Genomic DNA, 20755 nt, shown 5'->3' with positions numbered 1-20755 from the left:
GTAAATGTTTCTACCCAGGGTACCAAGAGATGACACTACCTGACCTCCATGGCCAGCTCAAAAAAACCGCACCGTCTACCTTTTCCAGTGGAACAATCACTCCTGAGGCCCTGAGCGACCATGTATGAAATGTGATCAGCTGAGGCCGCCATGCCTGCACAAGCCCAGGCCACGTGGAATAACCCCAAGTAACACAGAGGTGCTCCACCTGAGGCCCCAGGCCTCCGCCCCAGGTGGAGACACTCCAGATAAGTTAGGCTTCGGCGTGGAGTCACCTCCTCTGCTGACCTTCCAGCTGTGACCCCAGACATGAGGGGACACACACACAGCATCCCTGCGGTGCCCTATCCAAATTCCCGATCCACAGACTCTGTGAGTAAAACAAGACTGTTTGCAATGGCAAGAGTAACCCATCCTCTGCCTTTCCTTGCCATCAAGTTCTAATTGCCTCTCAATCTAAAAGAAATCTGCATATTTCTTTATGTAAATTACATATCTTACAATATGCCTTTTTGGGTGGCTTTTCTTGTTTTATCTATTTTCATTCCTGTACTTCTTGCTTTTTCCAACTAAAAACGTCTTTTCATGGCATAGATTTTGTTCATAAAATGTCCTTCAATTTTTTTAACTTTCTAAATCTATTTTTCTTTCCATTCCTTTTACTCTTGATTCTAAACCGTTCTTTCAGGCCTGTTGTCTTCCCACATTTCTTTATAGTTCTGTCTCTTCCACACCCTTTACCCATCAGATTCTTCAACACCCTTCTATCCCACCAGATTATCCCACAACAGCTGTCTACTCATTTTCAAGCAGCCATGCCTCTGTTTCCATCCTTCTCTATGGAAATTCAGTGAAAAATGCAACTTCCTCCATGAAGTCTCCCCTCAGCACCTCGGTCAGAATTTACTATTCTTCATTTCCACCCCAAAAGACTATGGGCAACCCCAGTATCACGTGCTCCCTGGTTTCACTGCAGTTAAACCGGGTAGGTGTATGGCTCCCTTCCAATCATACAGGAACTCTCTAAAGACAAGGGTCACACATTATATTGACACAATACCTAATAATAAATGTCCTTCAAATAGCAAAGAGCTAAATAAACACCTGTGAAATTAATTAACACAGATGAAAGAAGTTAGAAATAGTGGAGTTCTGATTACGATTATTTGTTTGGGAGCCCTTTAGGAGAAAGCAATTTCTCCAGTTCTATGGTCACAAGGTACACACGTTCAGACTAGTAATAAGCAAAGAGAAGCACCTAAAAGTCATTACCCATGACGGACATAACCTTTTCATACAGGAAAATAAGTTTAGAAAAAAAATCTCAACACTCAGCCACGTCTATGTTCTCCAATATTTCAAAGAAAGCTGAATCTCTGCCTTTGTACCATCAACTCGTATCTTTCCCCCCAAGCTAAGCTTTCCTCAGCAGTTTATAAAATTCTGTCATCAATTATCTTTCTAATTATATATTTTCTCTCACACAGGAGTACTGGGTAAGTACGTCGAGGAGCTAAGACAGCAGAGAGCACAGTAGAAGCACACAAATATCAGCTATTATTACACCTGGGTCTGGGACCTCGGGAACACTGGTCAGCTGTGAAGTGGGATCAACATTCCCTACCTAACAGGGTTGTATTAGTATTAAATAAAATAAAGCATGTTCCATGGGGGGAAAAAACAACACTGCCCTGAATGTACAAACTTCACTGTAGCCTGTCTCCAAAAACAGCAAATTGGTTATTTATAAACTTCTATAAGCAGAATGCCAACAGAATGAAGACTCAGAGAAACAGAGAAAGGTAACAAGGAGTAAAAGAAAGATCAAAATAGAGTAGAAGGAAGGCATCATACCTGTCGGCAGAGGTATATATATCCTTTTTTCTAATCTCCTCCGCAATGCTTCATCAATGTCCCATGGGAAGTTAGTGGCAGCCAATACCATGACCATTTTGGAAGGATCATCATTCTCCAAAGCTCCTCCTACTCCTATGGGCAACAAGGGCAAAGAAGAGCATTTTTCTTACAGTCCCTTATTCTTTCATTCAACCAGTACTTCTAAGCATCAGCTACAGGCTTGGTGGGAGGCTCAGTGACAAACATGATGTGGTCCTTCTCACCTGTGTGGTGTCAGAAACCAGACAGATCCACAGAGGAGACAGAGAGGTAGAAGAATTCCCACAGTCTATTGCAGAAGTCTAATCCAATAAGAAAATCTAATTTTTTTCTGTAATCTTTTTTTGTGTGTTTTTCCTCTGCAAAGAGGAGGCAAGGGAGATTATGATGTTTTACTACTTTATTTTTTTTTAATCATGAATTTTTTAGTTATTACTCTGTTTTTCTCGAGAAAGGAGAACAGAATAGGGTTCACATTTATTTAATACTAGCATGCAATCATAATTTTGAGAGAAATTATACTGCAATAATTTTGTCCTTCTAATATATGTGACTGAGAAAAAATAAACAAGAAATTTCAGAATGAATGTAATAATCAATTGCTACTGAAAATAACCATTTCTTTTTACACAAAACCAAATATATGGACACAGGGTCTATCTTCTCAGAATTAAAATTTTAGAACAAAAAACCAGGTTTACAGAATGGAAACTGAAGAATAAACAAAAAAAATTATCAAAAACTCACAAACTTTATCAATATGAATTTTGAGTCTGATATAACAAAGTAGTAGATTTAAAACAACTTAATTCAATGGTATTTTCTTAATAAATTACTAAACTCTTATTTCAATCATTATTATAAAGAGTTAAGCTGTCCAACTAATGGTCACAAATACCCAGCAATAAAATTCAGCTACTAAATTTGTATTTGGTGATGTTTTTAAATGTTTTTGTGTTTTCCTCCACATTCTTCCTTGAAAAAAAAATACAACACAGACATTCCTTTCTTTTATACTTCAACAGACACAAAAATGGTAAACTCACTGAGGGAAGGGGCTCCTAGTACTGAATTATTTTATACCTCTTACACTGCCTGGCAATCAGAGTCACATATCTCTAAAGAGCAGCTCTGGGTCCATTACTCTCTTCCTCCAATGGCTCCCCAAAGCCTTTCCTTCTTAATCTGAGTAACTTCTACCAATACTTCAAAGCCCTTTGGCTATTCCCTTCTATGATTCCCTTCATCTGGGTGGTACCCCTCCTACTGTGTTTTCACTACACTCAGAGTTTAGTTCTACTACAGTACTAGCAATATATTGTAATTGTCTATGAAGTGCCTGCTTCTCAACTAGAACAGTGGTTCTCAAACTTTTTGGTCCCAGAATCCTTTTTACACCTTTAAAGATTACTGAGCCTCATACAGTTTTAGTGTGTGTGGAGTATATCAATATTCAACACTTATTATTAAAAACTATACTGAGACTTAAAAAATATTAATTCATTTTAACAATAAAAAATACATTATTTATTAACATAGTTAATTAACATAGTTTATCAAAAATAACTGTTTTTTAAAACCAAAAAGAATTAGTAGGAAGGCCGTTTTTTTTTTTTTTGCATTTCTGCAAATCTCTCTAATGTTTGACTCAACAGAGGAGAGGTGGATTCTCATATCTGCTTCAGCCTTTCACCTACTGTGATATTCCACATGTCTTATACCCTCTGAAAGTCTCCACTGTTTTACTTACAAGAGAATGAGAGTGAAAAAAGTAAGCAACATCTTGATATTATTATGAAAGTAGTTCAGCATTTGAACACCTTTTAGGAGTTTTAAAGACCTCTGGGACCCTGGACCACATCTCTAAACAGTAAGCCCCTTGAAGGCCATGACATTCCTTTTCTTTGTAACCTCAGAACCTGAAACGGTACAAGTATGCAGCAGACACCTTCTGAGTGCATGAAGAAATGAACAACTGGGTGGATGAACAAATGACTACAAATAAACTTCAGGGCCTTCTGGTCCATTCACTGAGAATTTCCAAAAAATCAATCTACACAAAATTCAAAAAGGGAACTAGAATAGTTTTGAGGCATTAATTATCAATTACCATCCATCTGAATGAGCAGCTCAGACTTGACTCTGCGACTTGCCTCATGTTCATCAGAGGTTCCTCTTCGACTGCAGATAGAATCTATCTCATCGATGAAGATCGTGGTGGGGGCATAAAACCTAGCCTTTGTGAAAATATTTGAAAGAAATCATTTAATGATCTCATAAAATAAACTGAATTTCTAAAATGCCATTTTCCTCCACCTAAAACAACAGTAAAAAAGAGGAGAAATTTTTCATTGCTTTAATGCCACTCTTTGGTTACTGATGTGTTAATCATATCAGGAAAAGGAAAATCCTAAAAATAAAAGATAAGTTATACAGTTGGTGAAGTAAGGTGACAGATACACAAGGATTCATGGTCCTATCTTTCTACTTCTGTGTTTGAAAACTTCCATAATACAAAACGCTCCTAAAGATAAATCATCAATGTATCCTCAAATATACATTCCTAAGTAACTATTGCAAATGTTTATGAAAAAGGAACAAACTTTAATGATAGATCAATTCCTAACTGGTTTTCAAAATATATGTTAAAATATACTTCTGCTCAATCCGCTCATTACAGAGCCAGAAATATCCTCCAAACTACACACATTTCCCAAGTCTCTTCTACCCTCCCTGGATGGGATGCCGCGGGGCTTCAACCTCAGAGAGGAATGCAAGCTGAAGACACAAGAGCCACTCTACAAAACTCACCACCTCATGTCTTACTAGTGTCAAGAATTCTGAAACAACTACACTTGACCTTTTTTAAAGATACGTAGGTGAATGGATCTAGGTTACAGGGATACCATGTGCCTATACAAATGGGACTCTGAAACCCAAACATATCATCACTCACCATTTCAAACAACAGACGAACCAACTTCTCAGATTCGCCTCTATATTTAGACGTCAGTGTGGAAGAGGAGACATTAAAGAAGGTTGTGCCGCACTCGGTGGCCACGGCTTTAGCCAGCATGGTCTTTCCAGTGCCTGGGGGCCCAACCATCAGCACTCCCTGAAATTTCAAAAGATGTATTAAGTGATTTATCAGATTAAAATACTTTTTTATAAAATATCATCAGCTAATAATGTACACGAAACTCTTCCCATCAAAAGAGAAGTTCAACTGTCACAGTAAAATCATGGTGCATTTGACACGTTTCATTTTATAGACAGGAAAAACTAAAATGACGAATTACTTCACAGAATGTCTCAAAGGTATCAGAGGTACTCAGAGGTGGGCTAACAACGGGCCCAGACAACAAGGAATTGCCTGGGACATCTGGAGAGGCCCTGGCAGAAGACAAACATGGATGGTCTTGGGCACAGCTTAAACTGACTGCTCTGTTTAAGCAATGAAAATAGATGACATTTTCTACCACATGGAGCAGAATTATATATCCTTTGCCCTCCTTAGACACAAAACCTATCCTTCACAACACACAATATATAATTTAGATCAGAAATAAAGATCCATTTATCAGCTTATAAAGTAACTAAAATCTAGTGGTGATTCAAGCAATCAAATTAGCTATCATTTTAACTGTGCTGGACAGTAAATAGTTTACATAAAACACTGTTAGTAATGAAAAAGCCAAATATAGACTAAAATCTAAATTTTAGTTATTTCTCACCTTTGAAAGCAAATAAACAGAAGTATTCTATAAAAATAAATTGAGGAGTACAAATTATCCAAGAACACTAATCTTCCAGTCCTTTAGACTAGAAGATTTTTAAATACTTACCATTTTCTTCTAACACTTTCAGTGAGAGTTCAGATATACACTTAACACTACATTTTTTTGGCATAATAGTTGGTGATCTTAAGATGAATTCTGAGCCATTTGTTAATAAGCTTTAGAGGAGTTAAACTTTGAAAACTATGTGCATAGCAAAGTTTCATAAACTCTAAATTTAGAAACTGTCCAAACCTGCTTCTAGCTATGGAATTTTGATACCCAGGACAACGAGGGATCAGCACGATTTAAAACACTAGTTTTATAAAAAAATTTTTTTGCTTTGAAGAAACCTTTAACTATACGTGAGACTAATATTTCAAAAACTGTAAAGACAACTAATAGTATAGGCACAGCTACAAAAAAGGCCCTGTTTCCCTTTCCACTGTCCTCTTAATGCCCTCTCAGTTCTCATAATGTCATTAACATGGCCATGACCAGATGATTTCCAGTGTCAGCATCTGTGCACAAACATAGCTCACAGATACAGGACAGCATTCAAACACGTCACCTCCTCGTTATGTTACCCCTTCAACTGTCTCCTCTCTTTCCTGTATCTCCTCTCCTGTTTATTTGAAAAATGAAATCCTTCACTTGACCCTACAAATGCTCTAATGACTATCTACCTCTCCCTCTCCCTTCCTGACCAAGCTTCTTAAAGAAATGTTTTATGCTTACTGTTTTGTTTTGTTTTTTTTTCGTTTTCTGAATGTTGAGCTTTTTTTTTTTTAATTTTATTTTATTTTTAAACTTTACATAATTGTATTAGTTTTGCCAAACATCAAAATGAATATGCTTACTGTTTCTTCATGAGCTACAGTCTGACTTCTGCCTCCACTGCTTCACTAAAAATACCTGACTAACCCAATGGTCACTTTTTAACTCACAGCTTCTCTTCTCCTTCTGACCTTTGATGCCAATACCCATTCATTCCCTTCTCCCTGAAACTATTCCTCCCCAGGCTGGTTCTAGGACACACCTACCATTCCAGGTGTTTTAAAACCCCTTTAAATACCTATTTTATGAAGGCCTTATTATTTCTTTTAAACATTATTTTTAAAGTTATTATAAAGGGGGAAATTTATGGTACTAAGGTCCCTAAATTAGTAATATCTGTAACAAATAGATATCTATATCTAAAACAAATAGATATCTATAACAAATAGATATTACAAGCACAAGTTGGAATCAAGATCGCCAGGAGAAATATCAATAATCTTTGATATGCAGATGACACCACCATATGGCAGAAAGTGAAAAAGAACTAAACAGCCTCTTGAGGAAAGTGAAAGAGGAGAGTGAAAAAGTTAGCTTAAAGCTCAACATTCAGAAAACTAAGATCATGGCATCCAGTCCCATCACTTCATGGCAAATAGATGGGGAAACAGTGGCTGACTTCATTTTTTTTGAGCTCCAAAATCACTGCAGATGGTGTTTGTAGCCATGAAATTAAAAGACGCTTACTCCTTGGAAGGAAAGTTATGACTAAGCTAGACAGCATATTAAAAACAGAGACACTACTTTGCCAACAAAGGTCCATCTAGTCAAAGCTCTGGGATTTCCAGTAGTATGGATGTGAGAGTTGGACTATAAAGAAAGCCAAGCACCTTGAACTGTGGTGTTAGAGAAGATTCTTGAAAGTCCCTTGGACTGCAAGGAATCCAACCATTCCATCCTAAAGGAGATAAGTCCTGAATATTCAATGGAAGGACTGATGTTGAACCTGAAACTCCAGTACTTTGGCCACCTGATGCGAAGAGCTAACTCACTGGAAAAGACCCTGATGCTGGGAAAGACTGAAGGCAGGAGGAGAAGGGGACGACCGAGGATGAGATGGTTGGATGGCATCACCAACTCAATGGACATGAGTTTGAGTAAACTCCATGAGCTGGCGATGGAGAGGGAGGCCTGGCGTGCTGCAATCCACGGGGTTGCAAAGAGTCGGACGCGACTGAGCGACTGAACTGAACCGAACTGAACTGATAACAAACAGTCTATAGAAGCTTTTAAGTTGTGAGAGGCAATCAAAATGCCATGATATAAACACAACTTCTCCTCCTTTCTCCTTTTGGGCACAAATAAGGAGGAGGTATTGAGAACATAAAAGACGTTCCAGCTAATCTAGAAGAGGCAAAGTAAGATCATGCTTTTATTTCATTCTGCCAGTCAGAGCAAAACAAGACTCGGCCTATGGCTAAGACCAAAAACAGTTCAGGCAGCAGCTGTTGGAAGGGCTTTTTTAATACACTGGAATGAAAGCACTGAACTTGGGAGGCGCGAGTCCTGGGCAGGCTTTAGACTACAAAGTACAGGGCAAGCTAGAAAGATCTAAACATTCTCATCACCTCTGAGAATTTATACCTGGCCTAGATGAAGTGATCAAAATAATTAATTACTGAGAAACAGGTCAGCTTTTAAAAAGATATTTATTTGATCAAACACTTATTCTATGACTATGTACTATTACTATTTAATTTGCTTGCTAACTTTCCATTACAGAAACAGACACCTGGAAAATTCTTAAAACTCGTCTCCAGCTCAGCGCCCCTGAGGGAAGTGACTTTAAAGATGACAGCATCAACACTCCCAACCCCTCTTCTGCCAGGCAGAGGCAGCATCTCAACCACAAATCCTTATCCAGGTACCTGAGGTATATACCAGCCTCCCCCAACCTTTACAGACCATGTTAATAAATGCATAAGGAAACTACAACGCTGGCTTTCTTTATCATGCAAGCTGCAGTTTTATGCCTATATTATTTTAATAAATTCTCACCTTCCATGGCCTTCTAATCCCTTTGAAAAAGTCAGGCATCCACATGGGAAGGACGACAGCTTCTCTCAGCAACTTCTTAGCTTCTTCCAGATCTGCTATGTCATCCCTTTGGAAGAACAGCCACGTTTCATGCTTATTCGGGGTCACCTTTGATTTATGGTCATTAGCAGCTCTTTGAATTGTTTTTCACTTAGGAAATTGTTCTTATAGGAAGAACAGTATTCTAATTTTTACTGTATAAAATCATCAGTGAAAACATACTACAGTTTTAAATCAGGACATTATTCAATTAACAACCTTTGTTGGTTACGTCAACATTGAATTAACATGAAAATGTCTTGGCTGTATTCTGAAAGAACAATTGTCCTGCCAAGTCTGCACACTCATATTATGGGTAAAATCATAATCAGGAGGTGAATGGATAGCAAGACAAGACACACCAAGCCAACCTACAGCCTTCTCCGCAGCTGTGATTCAAGAACATAACAGACTCACCAGTGAACACTTGGGTTCCTGGAGACGATGTCTCTCTCAAGGGCTTCCACCAGGTCCTTATCATATGCAGCACCATCAAATTTTGGAATTTCACCATCACTTGTACCATCTTGCATATTTTTCCTTCCCTGGGGGACACATGTAAAAAAAAATATCAATAACAATCATTAAGCCTTCAAAATACTGCAGTCAAACTATTTAAAATGGCTTATTTTTTCATTTTTTTTTAAAAATAGTGTTTTCTAATTACCCCCAAGGCCATCCTCCCCTTTTTAATTCATCAGCAATAGATGAACTGGCCAACCTTAGGAGACACTTCAAATTTACATTCTTGAGGGGACAGGTGCACATTAAGACTAAACAAGCTTGATATCTCTAAATTTGGGGTTGCTAGGGATTTCTGCCACTACTAGAAAATATTTCAAGCATTAATACAGAGGAAGAAAAAACCAACTTACTGAAAACCTACTGCCCAGCAAGAAATCTCAAAAACATTATCTCATTTAATGCAACAACCCTAAAGGTAAGGTTGTATTATTACCCTTTTTTTACAGATAAGGAACTGGGGCTCAGAAAGTTAATCAAGTTCACAATTACTAAACGTCTGAGGATAGATTTTAACTCAGATCTTCCTGACGCCCCAAACTCATGCTTTTTCACAACATCAGACCACCTCATGCCTGCCTGGGTCATTTTAAACCTTAAAAGCATGTTAAAGGGGCAGGAAGGGATCAGTTAGGAAGATGTGGTTAACATATACACACTACTATATATAAAATAGGTAATCAACAAGGGCCTACTAGCACAGAGAACGATATTCAGTGTTTTATAGTAACCAAAAAGAATCTGAAAAAAAAAAAAATATATATATATATATATATATATATAAATATCCTTACACCTGAAACACAACATTATATATCAAATATATTTCATTAAAAAAAAAAAAAAAAGAGTAGGTTACATATGGTAGAACTATTAATCCTCCTAAGGATCTGAGAAACGCTGGGCTGGAAGAAGCACAAGCTGGAATCAAGATTCCCGGGAGAAATATCAGTAACCTCAGACATGCAGATGACACCACCCTTATGGCAGAAAATGAAGAGGAACTACAAAGCCTCTTGATGAAAGTGAAAGTGGAGAGTGAAAAAGTTGGCTTAAAGCTCAACATTCAGAAAACGAAGATCATGGCATCTGGTCCCATCACTTCATGGGAAATAGATGGGGAAACAGTGTCAGACTTTATTTTTTGGGGCTCCAAAATCACTGCAGATGGTGAGTGCAGCCATGAAATTAAAAGACGCTTACTCCTTGGAAGGAAAGTTATGACCAACCTAGATAGCATATTCAAAAGCAGAGACATTACTTTGCCAACTAAGGTCCGTCTAGTCAAGGCTATGGTTTTTCCAGTGGTCATGTATGGATGTGAGAGTTGGACTGTGAAGAAAGCTGAGCGCCGAAGAATTGATGCTTTTGAACTGTGGTGTTGGAGAAGACTCTTGAGAGTCCCTTGGACTGCAAGGAGATCCAACCAGTCCATTCTAAAGGAGGTCAGCCCTATGTGTTCTTTGGAAGGAATGATGCTAAAGCTGAAACACCATTACTTTGGCCACCTCATGTGAAGAGTTGACTCACTGGAAAAGACTCTGATACTGGGAGGGATTGGGGGCAGGAGGAAAAGGGGACGGACAGAGGATGAGATGGCTGGATGGCATCACCGACTAGATGGACGTGAGTTTGAGTGAACTCTGGGAGTTGGTGATGGACAGGGAAGCCAGGTGTGCTGCGATTCATGGGGTCGCAAAGAGTCGGACACGACTAAGCGACTAAACTGAACTGAACTGAAGGATCTGAGAGGCTGCAGATGAGGAAAGACTTGGGACACTGAACTGCAGCTTACAAAGCTTTTTCCCTCAGTGTAAGTACCCACTCAGGGTTCAGAGTTTCTTCCTAGTTAGGTCCTTGGACCACATCATAAAGTCACTATAATGACAAAGATAAAAGAACCTTTTAAAATAGCATCATTAGGGTCATTAAAGCAATATACTTTACCACAAATTCTTTATTTAATAACACACTAGCTTGAAAAAAAAAAAAGAATTATATGCTATGGTTTCTATGGGGTTCTGCCAACATTTACTCAGCTCTGAAGAGCTTTAAATGAGACGTGCTCAGCTGCCAGAGACAGTTCAACCACTAGAACTACTTTAGCAGACAGAGCCAAGCACCTCCCCGGAGCTTCAGCCCCACAGTTACTGTTAAGGCAAAAATGAAGGAAAAATGGTCCAAACACTAATCAATTTCCTGAGCTTCAATCTGAAGAGAGAGAACGGGATGAACCTCACCTACCACACTCCATCTGAGATAAACCATAAACTAGATCCTAAGTGCAGAGAGAACTAAATGGCTCCCTGTGGGCAGATGCTCCAGTTCTTTAAGTCACTGGGTAAATGACCAAACAGTACTCTGGTAACTTTACTCCAAAATGAAAAATTTACTGTCTCTGGTTAGCATGGTATGAAACTGAATTTTTAGGAAGATTGTTGTACTTCAGATGACAGATCCCAATATTGACACTTAAAAGGAGTAAATTTCTGGCGTGCCTACACAACAAAGATAACGTCAACAAATTTAAAATTAGCTCAGCCTAGAATCATATTTTATAATAAAGATGGGCCAAGGCTAGTCACACTCAAACATATCACTGTGAACACTCTGTAATCGTTTTTAAAACTCTTCTAAAAATAAATCAACCAGAGAATGCAACAGAAACTGATATATCTGGGATTTAACAAGCTTTGATATGCCATTGTAATTTGAGACTTACCCAAAAAAAATAAATAAATAAATAAGTAGGCAGAGAGTCATTTTAATATGAATATCCAAGTGGTGGGGAGGATTTAATAAACACTATCAAGGGAAAGTAAAAGGTATACACTTATCTGGAAGCAACAGGAATCATAGGATTTTAAGAAAAATAATATGACTATCTATGTCCAAGACATTCTATTGTGCCTTTAGTGTAAGATCAGTGCATGAAAAAAAGATTATCTGCTAGATTACTGGCAGAAAGTTAACAAGTAAACGCCAAACACACATAAACTGTGAAGTGCTATGAAAAAAACAAGTGGTCAGTATAGTTAAAAGGTACTGAGCAAAAAGAATAGGCTGGAGGGGGACTCCCCTGGCAGTCCACTAGTTAAGACTCCTAGATTACACTGAAGGGGGCACAGGTTTGATCCCTGGTTGGGGAACTAAGATCCTGAATGCTGTGCGGTGTGGCCAAAAAAATAAAAATAAAGTATTTTTTAAAAATAAGAATAGGTTGGAAAGATGATCAGAAGTCAGCACACTGGGCCCTCTAGGCCATGGGGAGGTGTTTAAGTTTTATTCTAAGTAAATGGGGAAATTTTTGAAACTTGCTAAGAAGGGCAATGACAGAATCTGATTTACATGTTAAAATGACCCTTGTAGTTGCTATATGGGAAAAATGGTGGGCTGGAGAAAGAAGGAAAAGCAGGGAAATAAAAGCCTATAGCAGCAAAGTCAAGGCTCTCAATTCACAGAAGAAGATACGTGGGTAGAAAGTCAGTCAAACCACTTGCCTTCCCACCCAAAGTTTCTCAATAGTACAGATGAGACCTGAATACAAAGTAAGTACTCCAAAGAAGATTCTAGATCTTTTTCAACTCAAAATGGTGAGGTGACTAAAAAGAAAAACTAGGAAACTAAAATTAATAATTTATTTGGTGATACTGGGAGATCAACAAAATGGGTGACAACTATCCTTCTTAACAAACAGATCAATTAAAATAGGAAATATCAAATATGAGTGAATAGCTGTGGTTTCAGTTAACCTGCTAGATTAACTGCAACCAGAAGAGTGGTTCTCTTTGGGAAAGCAGTAAGTGGCAGAGATCAGAAGGGATCATGAGTATGGCTTCTGAGGAGCTCAACGCTCTATTTTTGACCCCTGAGCAATAGTTAAACGGATTACATGGTAGTTACAGAGGTTGCATGCAATCAGTCCAAGCTGACTCTTACTGGTTTGTAAGAGCCAGTTATTAAATTTTCAGGAATTTTTCAAGCCAACTGTGAAAAACAGCCATTAGTAAAAATCATACAAACTTAGAATAAATTATACTAAACATAGAATAAGTAATTACTCAAAACTCCTCACTGCCAACTACTAAACTATCACTACGTACTTGTACTGCGTCTACACTGCAGAATGGTAGGCTGCTACTCATGTCAACTCTGAGTTCAGTGATCTCGTGTTGGTAGCCTAGATCCAGTCATAGTGGAAGTGTTTATACCAGAGAAACCAGCAAGCATTACAAAATGGGGACTTGACTTCTTGTTCTGTTAACTGTCTAGACTTAAACTAATGGGGAAATATTAAACTAAAGAGTGTGTCATTTCTATAGTTCTTACCATGTAAATCGGAGAAAGCAATGGCACCCCACTCCAGTACTCTTGCCTGGAAAATCCCATGGACGGAGGAGCCTGGTAGGCTGCAGTCCATGGGGTCGCTAAGAGTCGGACACGACTGAGCGACTTCACTTTCACTTTTCACTTTCATGCACTGGAGAAGGAAATGGCAACCCACTCCAGTATTCTTGCCTGGAGAATCCCAGGGATGGGGGAGCCTGGTAGGCTACCGTCTATGGGGTCACACAGAGTCGGACACGACTGAAGTGACTTAGCATAGCATACCATGTAAACACAAAAAATTAAGGAAATAAGTTCTATTTGAAAACCATGATATGATTCATCAAAGTTGTTCAAGTGATTGATGGAGGAGTGAAGTTCTGACATATGTTTCTGTTGTTCCATTTTCAACTGACTAATAAAATATCAACCAAGTCTTGTCAGAACTACATTCCTAATCATCTGTCAACTGCAACCACAGGTACCTACAGGTGCAAGAGTTAAGCAAAAAGCAGCAAAGGCATTTCATGAGGGTCCATGGGCCCTATAAAAGTTTACAATAAAGAGTCTTACATATTTTATTATTTGTAAGTTATATGTTGTACATCCTTTATTATGAGATTTATAATAAATCTGTGTGAATATGCATGCATACTTATATACATACAACTTTTTTTTTCAAAAAAACTAGTTATTAGACATTTATCAGTACACTACTAGTTAGATGATCATCATTCATCAAATACTACCCTTATAATCTACATACTTTTCTTCAATAAAGAGTTTTTTTTTAGGTCATTGTTCATTTGTATAACTACTGATCCACATTTCTCAAAAGAATACTTCAACCCAGTTTATCTCTCTCCATATCAGACATTCCTAGACTTAAGCGTGAGAAAGAAAATATTCAAAAAATGGCCATTTGCTATTAAGTAATCCAATCAATTACTTAAATCAATTACCAGACAACCACGATGGTGTGATCACTCACCTAGAGTCAGACATTCTGGAGTGTGAAGTCAAGGGGGCCTTAGGAAGCATCACTTTGAACAAAGCTAGTGGAGGTGATGGAATTCCTGTGCAGCTATTTCAAATCCTAAAAGATGATGCTGTGAAAGTGCTGCACTCAACACGCCAGCAAATTTGGAAAACGCAGCACTGGCCACAGGACTGGAAAAGGTCAGTTTTCATTCCAATCCCAAAGAAAGGCAATGCTGAAGAATGTTCAAACTACCACACAACTGTACTCATCACACACTAGCAAAGTAATGAAAATTCTCCAAGCCAGGCTTCAACAGTACACGAACTATGAACTTCCAGATGTTCAAGCTGGTTTTAGAAAAGGCAGAGGAACCAGAGATCAAATTGCCAACATCCACTGGATCACAGAAAAAGCAAAAGAGTTCCAGAAAAACATCTACTTCTGCTTTATTGGCTATGCTAAAGCCTTTGTCTGTGTGGACCATGACAAACTGTGGAAAATTCTTAAAGAGACAGGAATATCAGACCATATTATCTGCCTCATGAGACATCTATGAGACTGGACATGGAACAACGGACTGGTTCCAAATTGGGAAAGGAATATGTCAAGGCTATATATTATCATCCTGCTTATTTAACTTATATGCAGAGTACATCATGCAAAATACCAGGCTGGATGCACAAGCTGGAACCAAGATTGCCAGGAGAAATATCAATAATCTCAGATATGCAGTTGACAGCACCCTTATAGCAGAAAGCAAACAGCAATTAAAGAGCCTCTTGATAAAAGTGAAACAGAGGAGTACAAAGCTGGCTTAAAACTCAACATTCAAAAAACTAAGATCATGGCCTTCAGTCCCATCACTTCATGGCAAATAGATGGGGAAACAATGGAAACACTGATGAACTTTATTTTCTTGGGCTCCAAAATTACTGCAGATGGTGACTGCAGCCGTGAAATTAAAAGACGTTTGCTCCTTGGAAGAAAAGCTATGACAAACCTAGGCAGCATATTAAGAAGCAGAGACATTACTTTTACCAACAAAGGTCGGTCTAGTCAAAGCTATGGTTTTTCCAACAGTCATGTATGGATGTGATAGTTGGAACGTAAAGAAAGCTGAGCACCAAAGAATTGATGTTTTTGAACTGTGGTGTTGGAGAAGACTCTTGAAAGTCCCTTAGACTGCAAGGATATCAAACCAGTCAATCCTAAAGGAAATCAGTCCTGAATATTCATTGGAAGGACTGATGCTGAAGCTGAAGCTCCAATAATTTGGCCACCTGATGTGAAGAACTGACTCACTGGAAAAGACCCTGATGCTGAGAAAGATTGAAGGCAGGAGGTGAACGGGATGACAGAGGATGAGATGGTTGGATGGCATCACCAGCTTGATGGCCATGAGTTTGAGCAAGCTCCAGGAGTTGGTGACGGACAGGGGAAACCTGGTGTGCTGCAGTCCATGAGGTCACAGACATGGACTGTGGACATGGACATGAGGACAGGGGAAACCTGGTGTGCTGCAGTCCATGAGGACACAGACATGGACATGACTGAGAGACTGAACTGAAGCACAGCACAGAATCTCTACCCAGTATTATGTTTATTCACCAATCAATTTCCCAGATAAACGTATATACTGAAGGAAATTTTCTCATGAAAGAAAAAAAAATCTACTCAAAAATTTACAGATAAATCTAAGTTTTAAAACTCTGTATCAGTAATAAACTGTATCCACTGTCTTATTCTGTGAAGACTATATACACATCTATTTCCTTATAAATCTTTCCCCTACAGTTATGTTTCATTTATTGTTCATTTTACTTCAGAATACTAGCTAAAATATTTTTTTAAGTTTTAAAACTTTATTTTGAATATTTCTACAAAAGTTCCATTTTACTTAAGATCTGTACAGACAAATTTGTGTGTGTGTTTATTTAATACATCTCAAGTTTACTGGCATTGCAGAATGGCCTTCAAAATGCAAAGACTGCATAAGTTTTTGATTCAGAGTTCTTTTTTATATCTCTTCCATGTTAAAACCAGAGTCCTCTGAAAAGCCTACAAAAATTACAATATGCACCAAAGGTCATGGGCTTAAAGTGAATGAGTCAGGAAGAGGGAGGCTTGCCTTGTCATCTCTCCCTCTGGCTCTGCAGTCCTTGTCCCTGCTGGTGGAGGGCTTCTCGCTCTTAGATATGGGATGTGCTCGGCCTACAGGTCCCCGGGCGCCGCCTCCTGGCATCTCTTTCCTCAGAGGTCTTACTTCTCGATTGGGACGCCTTATCTGAGGTGGAGCTCTAACCAAAAAAAATAAAGTTAAAATTAATCAAAGGCAAAAGTACTTCAATACTACCTCAGTTAATAAAACTATTAAATCAATTAGCCCACAAAGTCAGTTTTTCCCCTTTTGCCAATTCACGGTCACAACTATTAGGTCAGTTTTTGAAAGTACTTTTCTGTAAAAAAATCCTGGTTGATACAAATATCAAATACATATAAATGATACATATAACAGCAATTACTTTGTCAAAGTAACAATCACCAATAGAGGGCAATACACACTACTCCCATCTAATAATCTTAATAGTGTAATAGAGTATCAGTTCCTTATTCATTGCTGTCCTAAACCAAATAAGTAACTTTAAAAAAAAGTATTAAAAGCTGAAAAGACAAGAATTGAAAATATGTCTATCTGTATAGCTTACCAGTTTATCCTTTACAACCAAAATTATTCTCTCTGCTTCAGTATTGGAAAAACCAGCATTTTATTCATCAAATTACAAATAGCAAGGCTTAATGAAATCTTCGGAGAAGGCAATGGCACCCCACTCCAGTACTCTTGCCTGGAAAAATCCCATGGATGGAGGAGCCTTGTAGGCTGCAGTCCATGGGGTCGCTAGGAGTCGGACACGACTGAGCGACTTCACTTTCACTTTTCACTTTCATGCATTGGAGAAGGAAATGGCAATCCACTCCAGTGTTCTTGCCTGGAGAATCCCAGGGACGGGGGAGCCTGGTGGGCTGCAGTCTATGGGGTCGCACAGAGTCGGACACGACTGAAGCGACTTAGCAGCAGCAATGAAATCTTAATTTAGGTGCATCTAAAATTCATGCTTTGAAGGTGTCAAAAATCAAGAATCATTCAAATTATACAGGCCCCCAAACATGAATCAAGAATTCTGATAACTACATGTGGCAAAAGATGTTAATTCTATTTATGGTGGTGACCATTTCACAATACACACAGATATTGAATCATGACACTGTACACTTGAAACTAATGTACTGTGTCAATTACACGGCAATTTTTAAAAAGAATTTTGATAAACATATAAATATAACTATGCTGACCAAGTAGCACACTTTGTCTCATATAATGTGAAATGTGTCTTCTTCAAATAGTAAAGTCGGAGGGCTCCTCAGCACAGTACTTACTTGCCCCTCTTTGGGTGCTGGCTGAGATGCTGTCACCTTGTGTATAATTTCCTGAGCTGTCTCTGCCTGTTTTCTACCTTTACTCTCTCTACAGTTCCACCTGTATTTGTAGCCCTTCACATCCCATATGTATATCCCTTTTTCCACCCACATACCGAATCTATCATTATCTCTTTTCCAGCTTCTTGCTTTCAATTCATCTAACTCATCATGGAAGTTTCTCTCTCTGTATCAGGAAAGGCTCACATGCGTACAACTCAATAAACCCAGGAAAATGGATGACAAGCCAGGAAGGCTGCAAACTCAAGGTGAAAAATGGGTAACATACTGTAGCATCTTCAGACCACTGGAGTCAGACCACCACATGAAACTGTTACAGATGAGAGAGCCTGGTGGAAAATGTGGTAACCTACCTACTAGGTTACCACACACTGACATTGGAGTCCTTGGAATTCAGTCCAATTAAACAATTATGTACTGAACACCCAGACACCCGTTAGGAGACAGATAGCCTCTACTGTGCTAGGCCCTCAGAGGAGACAACGATGAAAGAGCAATCTTGTGGGGAAAAAAAATCCACAGGAAAGGAACTCAAAAATCATGTATGTTGAAATGGTTATACGATAGTTTCAAATTTAAAGGCATTATTATGTTTTTAGTTCTAGCACATTATTAGTATTCTGACTGCCAGTAAGATACAAAAAAATGTGATGAGACTGGCAAAGAATAAAAAAAAAGAAAAACGTTACACTGCTCTGTTCCTAGTATTTCATTGCAACCATTGTTTTTTGACTGTACTTCCTTTTTGATGAAGAGGTATCAAGTAGGTGAGCAGAACCTTATTATTCTACATATATAAATATAAAACAATAAATATATATATAACGGTAAATATATACATGTACACGTAACAGTAAGTGCATATCTGCATATATATAAATGTCTTTCCTGAATCGGATTCATGGCCAAAGGCAATCAAATGCAACCAACAACCTCCTTATGCAGAACACACTTGACATGTGCTTGCCTTCTGTCAGCAGCTGCGCCTGCTATTTAAGTAGTCTGTCATTGTTTGTGGTCCTGCTCTTCCGAGGCACAGCCGGCCTGAGGCTTTCGCTGGCAAACAGCAAGCCCGTCCTTTACAGCTGTGCAACGGGCTGCCGCGCGGCTGCTGGGCTGGCCCTGCTAGGCCTCCGTGAGGAGGGGAGAACTGCAGTGAATCCTCAAACAGCTCTTCTGCCTCCTCAGCTTGTGCCTTCCCACCTCGGCTGGCTATTTAGCAGTCTTGGAGGAGTCCTGCTGTAGTCCATTTTGCACACACATCCAGGTCAGTAAAGCTGTGCTGCGAGAGGAATTATTTCAAAGCTCATACACAGGCGGCACTCCATGAGTGCTACTGCCGACCTTGTCCTGCCGCTCAATATTCTGACGAGCTCATCCCCAGCCTGCATGAAACTGCTCAAAGAGGCCAGACGTACCACTGTTGGCCAGTCCAGAGTGGCACAGAAAGCCTGCCTATGCTCTGCAGGTCTTCAGTTCCGTCTCACTGCAGTTTGATATTACATTTGCAACAGACTCTGTCAGCTTCCCAAAGGACATCCTTGATTCTGTCTATACTTATTCCTCCATTAGCGCATCACTGCACAATGTCATGCTTCAATTTAAGGACTCAGTGACAGCTTCCAGGCTGTAAACAGTAAGTCTCAAGGCTGGTTTTACTGGTCTCTTTTTTAAAAAAGACTTTATTACTAGTAGGGCTGCACTGCATCATCAGCACTTCCCTGGTGGCTCAGTGGTAATGAACCCACTTGCCAATGCAGAAGATGCAGGAGACAGAGGTTTGATCCCTGGGTTGGGAAGATCCCCTGGAGGAGGAAATGGCAACCCATTCCAGTATTCTTGCCTGGAGAATCCAAAGGACAGAGGAGCCTGGTAGGCTATAGTTCGTGAGGTCACAGTCAGACAGACGTGACTGAGCGACTCAACCCCCACCTGCCACAGCATCATCAACCTCTGCCCTAACCGTCAAACCCAGGCTGACACCCTCCTAGCTTACAGCATTTCAAATCAGAGAAGCACTGGCAATCTGCAGAGAAATAAGCAGCTTGTCTACGTGGAGCTGAGCTCTCCCATGGGAGGATATCTCCTTGTAGGAATGGGAAGAAGGGTGCCTTAGTCTATCATGTGCAAACAACCCTGATCTCCTTCAAAAGTCAATTCTTCCTTTCTAAGCAAAGTTAATCACCAATGTTGTATGTAAATGTTCCTGTCTGGGAGTGGTGGCACTGCTGATCGGTAAACACCATGAGATAACCCAAAGGTCCAGAATCAGAACAGATGCATGAATCATTATATACATAAGGAATGGGATACTATATACACGTGAACATAAATCATAGCCATGTGCAATAACAATAGATCAATCTCAGGACCATAATGCTGGGTGAAAAAGTAAGCTAAAAGAACACAGACAGTAGGATTCCAAGAAAAGCAAGATACTGTTTGGAGATAGAAACAAATACCTGAACTTTTGATGAGTGCAAGACACTACACTACATAATATAAAAGGCTTTTGAATATTGGGTTAAATTTTTCCTCATGGTCTAACGAGCAAATCCATCCCATCCAGACCCAAGGAGAGCTGCCAGCCATGCTGATATGAGTAGTTCTGTATCCTCAGCGCTGTTTTTTGTGAGGAAAATCTCTTCAGAGGTCTACTTTGATTTTTTTAAAATATTCACCTTATTAAAGTTAAAAATGTAAAAAATTCAGTTAGTCCTTAAAATTTGTGGATTTGTTTACAAATCTTTTTCTATGCATAAAAGCAGCAGATTTTAGAAGTCACTTTTAAGAGGCTTCTGAATAATGCCATTTAAAACCTGGCTAATTAAATGCCACTAAATAT

The 20755-nt window shown here is 39.0% G+C and overlaps 1 protein-coding gene across 11 annotated transcripts in view; it reads right to left on the bottom strand.

Moving 5' to 3' along the window:
- KATNAL1 (katanin catalytic subunit A1 like 1) overlaps positions 1-20755 on the bottom strand; it is a 59140-nt gene that overhangs the window by 10397 nt on the left and 27988 nt on the right. For all 11 annotated transcript variants that reach the window (XR_236621.5, XM_010810724.4, XM_010810725.4 and 8 more), the window contains 6 exons: positions 16544-16712; positions 9003-9130; positions 8508-8613; positions 4853-5011; positions 4007-4133; positions 1855-1989 (listed from right to left, as the gene is read on the bottom strand). Coding sequence is in view for 10 of the 11 variants with exons in the window: in XM_010810724.4 (XP_010809026.1) it covers positions 1855-1989; positions 4007-4133; positions 4853-5011; positions 8508-8613; positions 9003-9130; positions 16544-16712 (824 nt within the window). In the remaining variant the exon portion in view is untranslated. The remainder of the gene's footprint in view (positions 1-1854; positions 1990-4006; positions 4134-4852; positions 5012-8507; positions 8614-9002; positions 9131-16543; positions 16713-20755) is intronic.

Source organism: Bos taurus, chromosome 12, assembly GCF_002263795.3.
Source record: "Bos taurus isolate L1 Dominette 01449 registration number 42190680 breed Hereford chromosome 12, ARS-UCD2.0, whole genome shotgun sequence".
NCBI lineage: Eukaryota > Metazoa > Chordata > Mammalia > Artiodactyla > Bovidae > Bos > Bos taurus.
The sequence above is the reverse complement of the archived record's forward strand: the minus strand, read 5'-3'. Positions and strand labels throughout refer to the sequence as shown.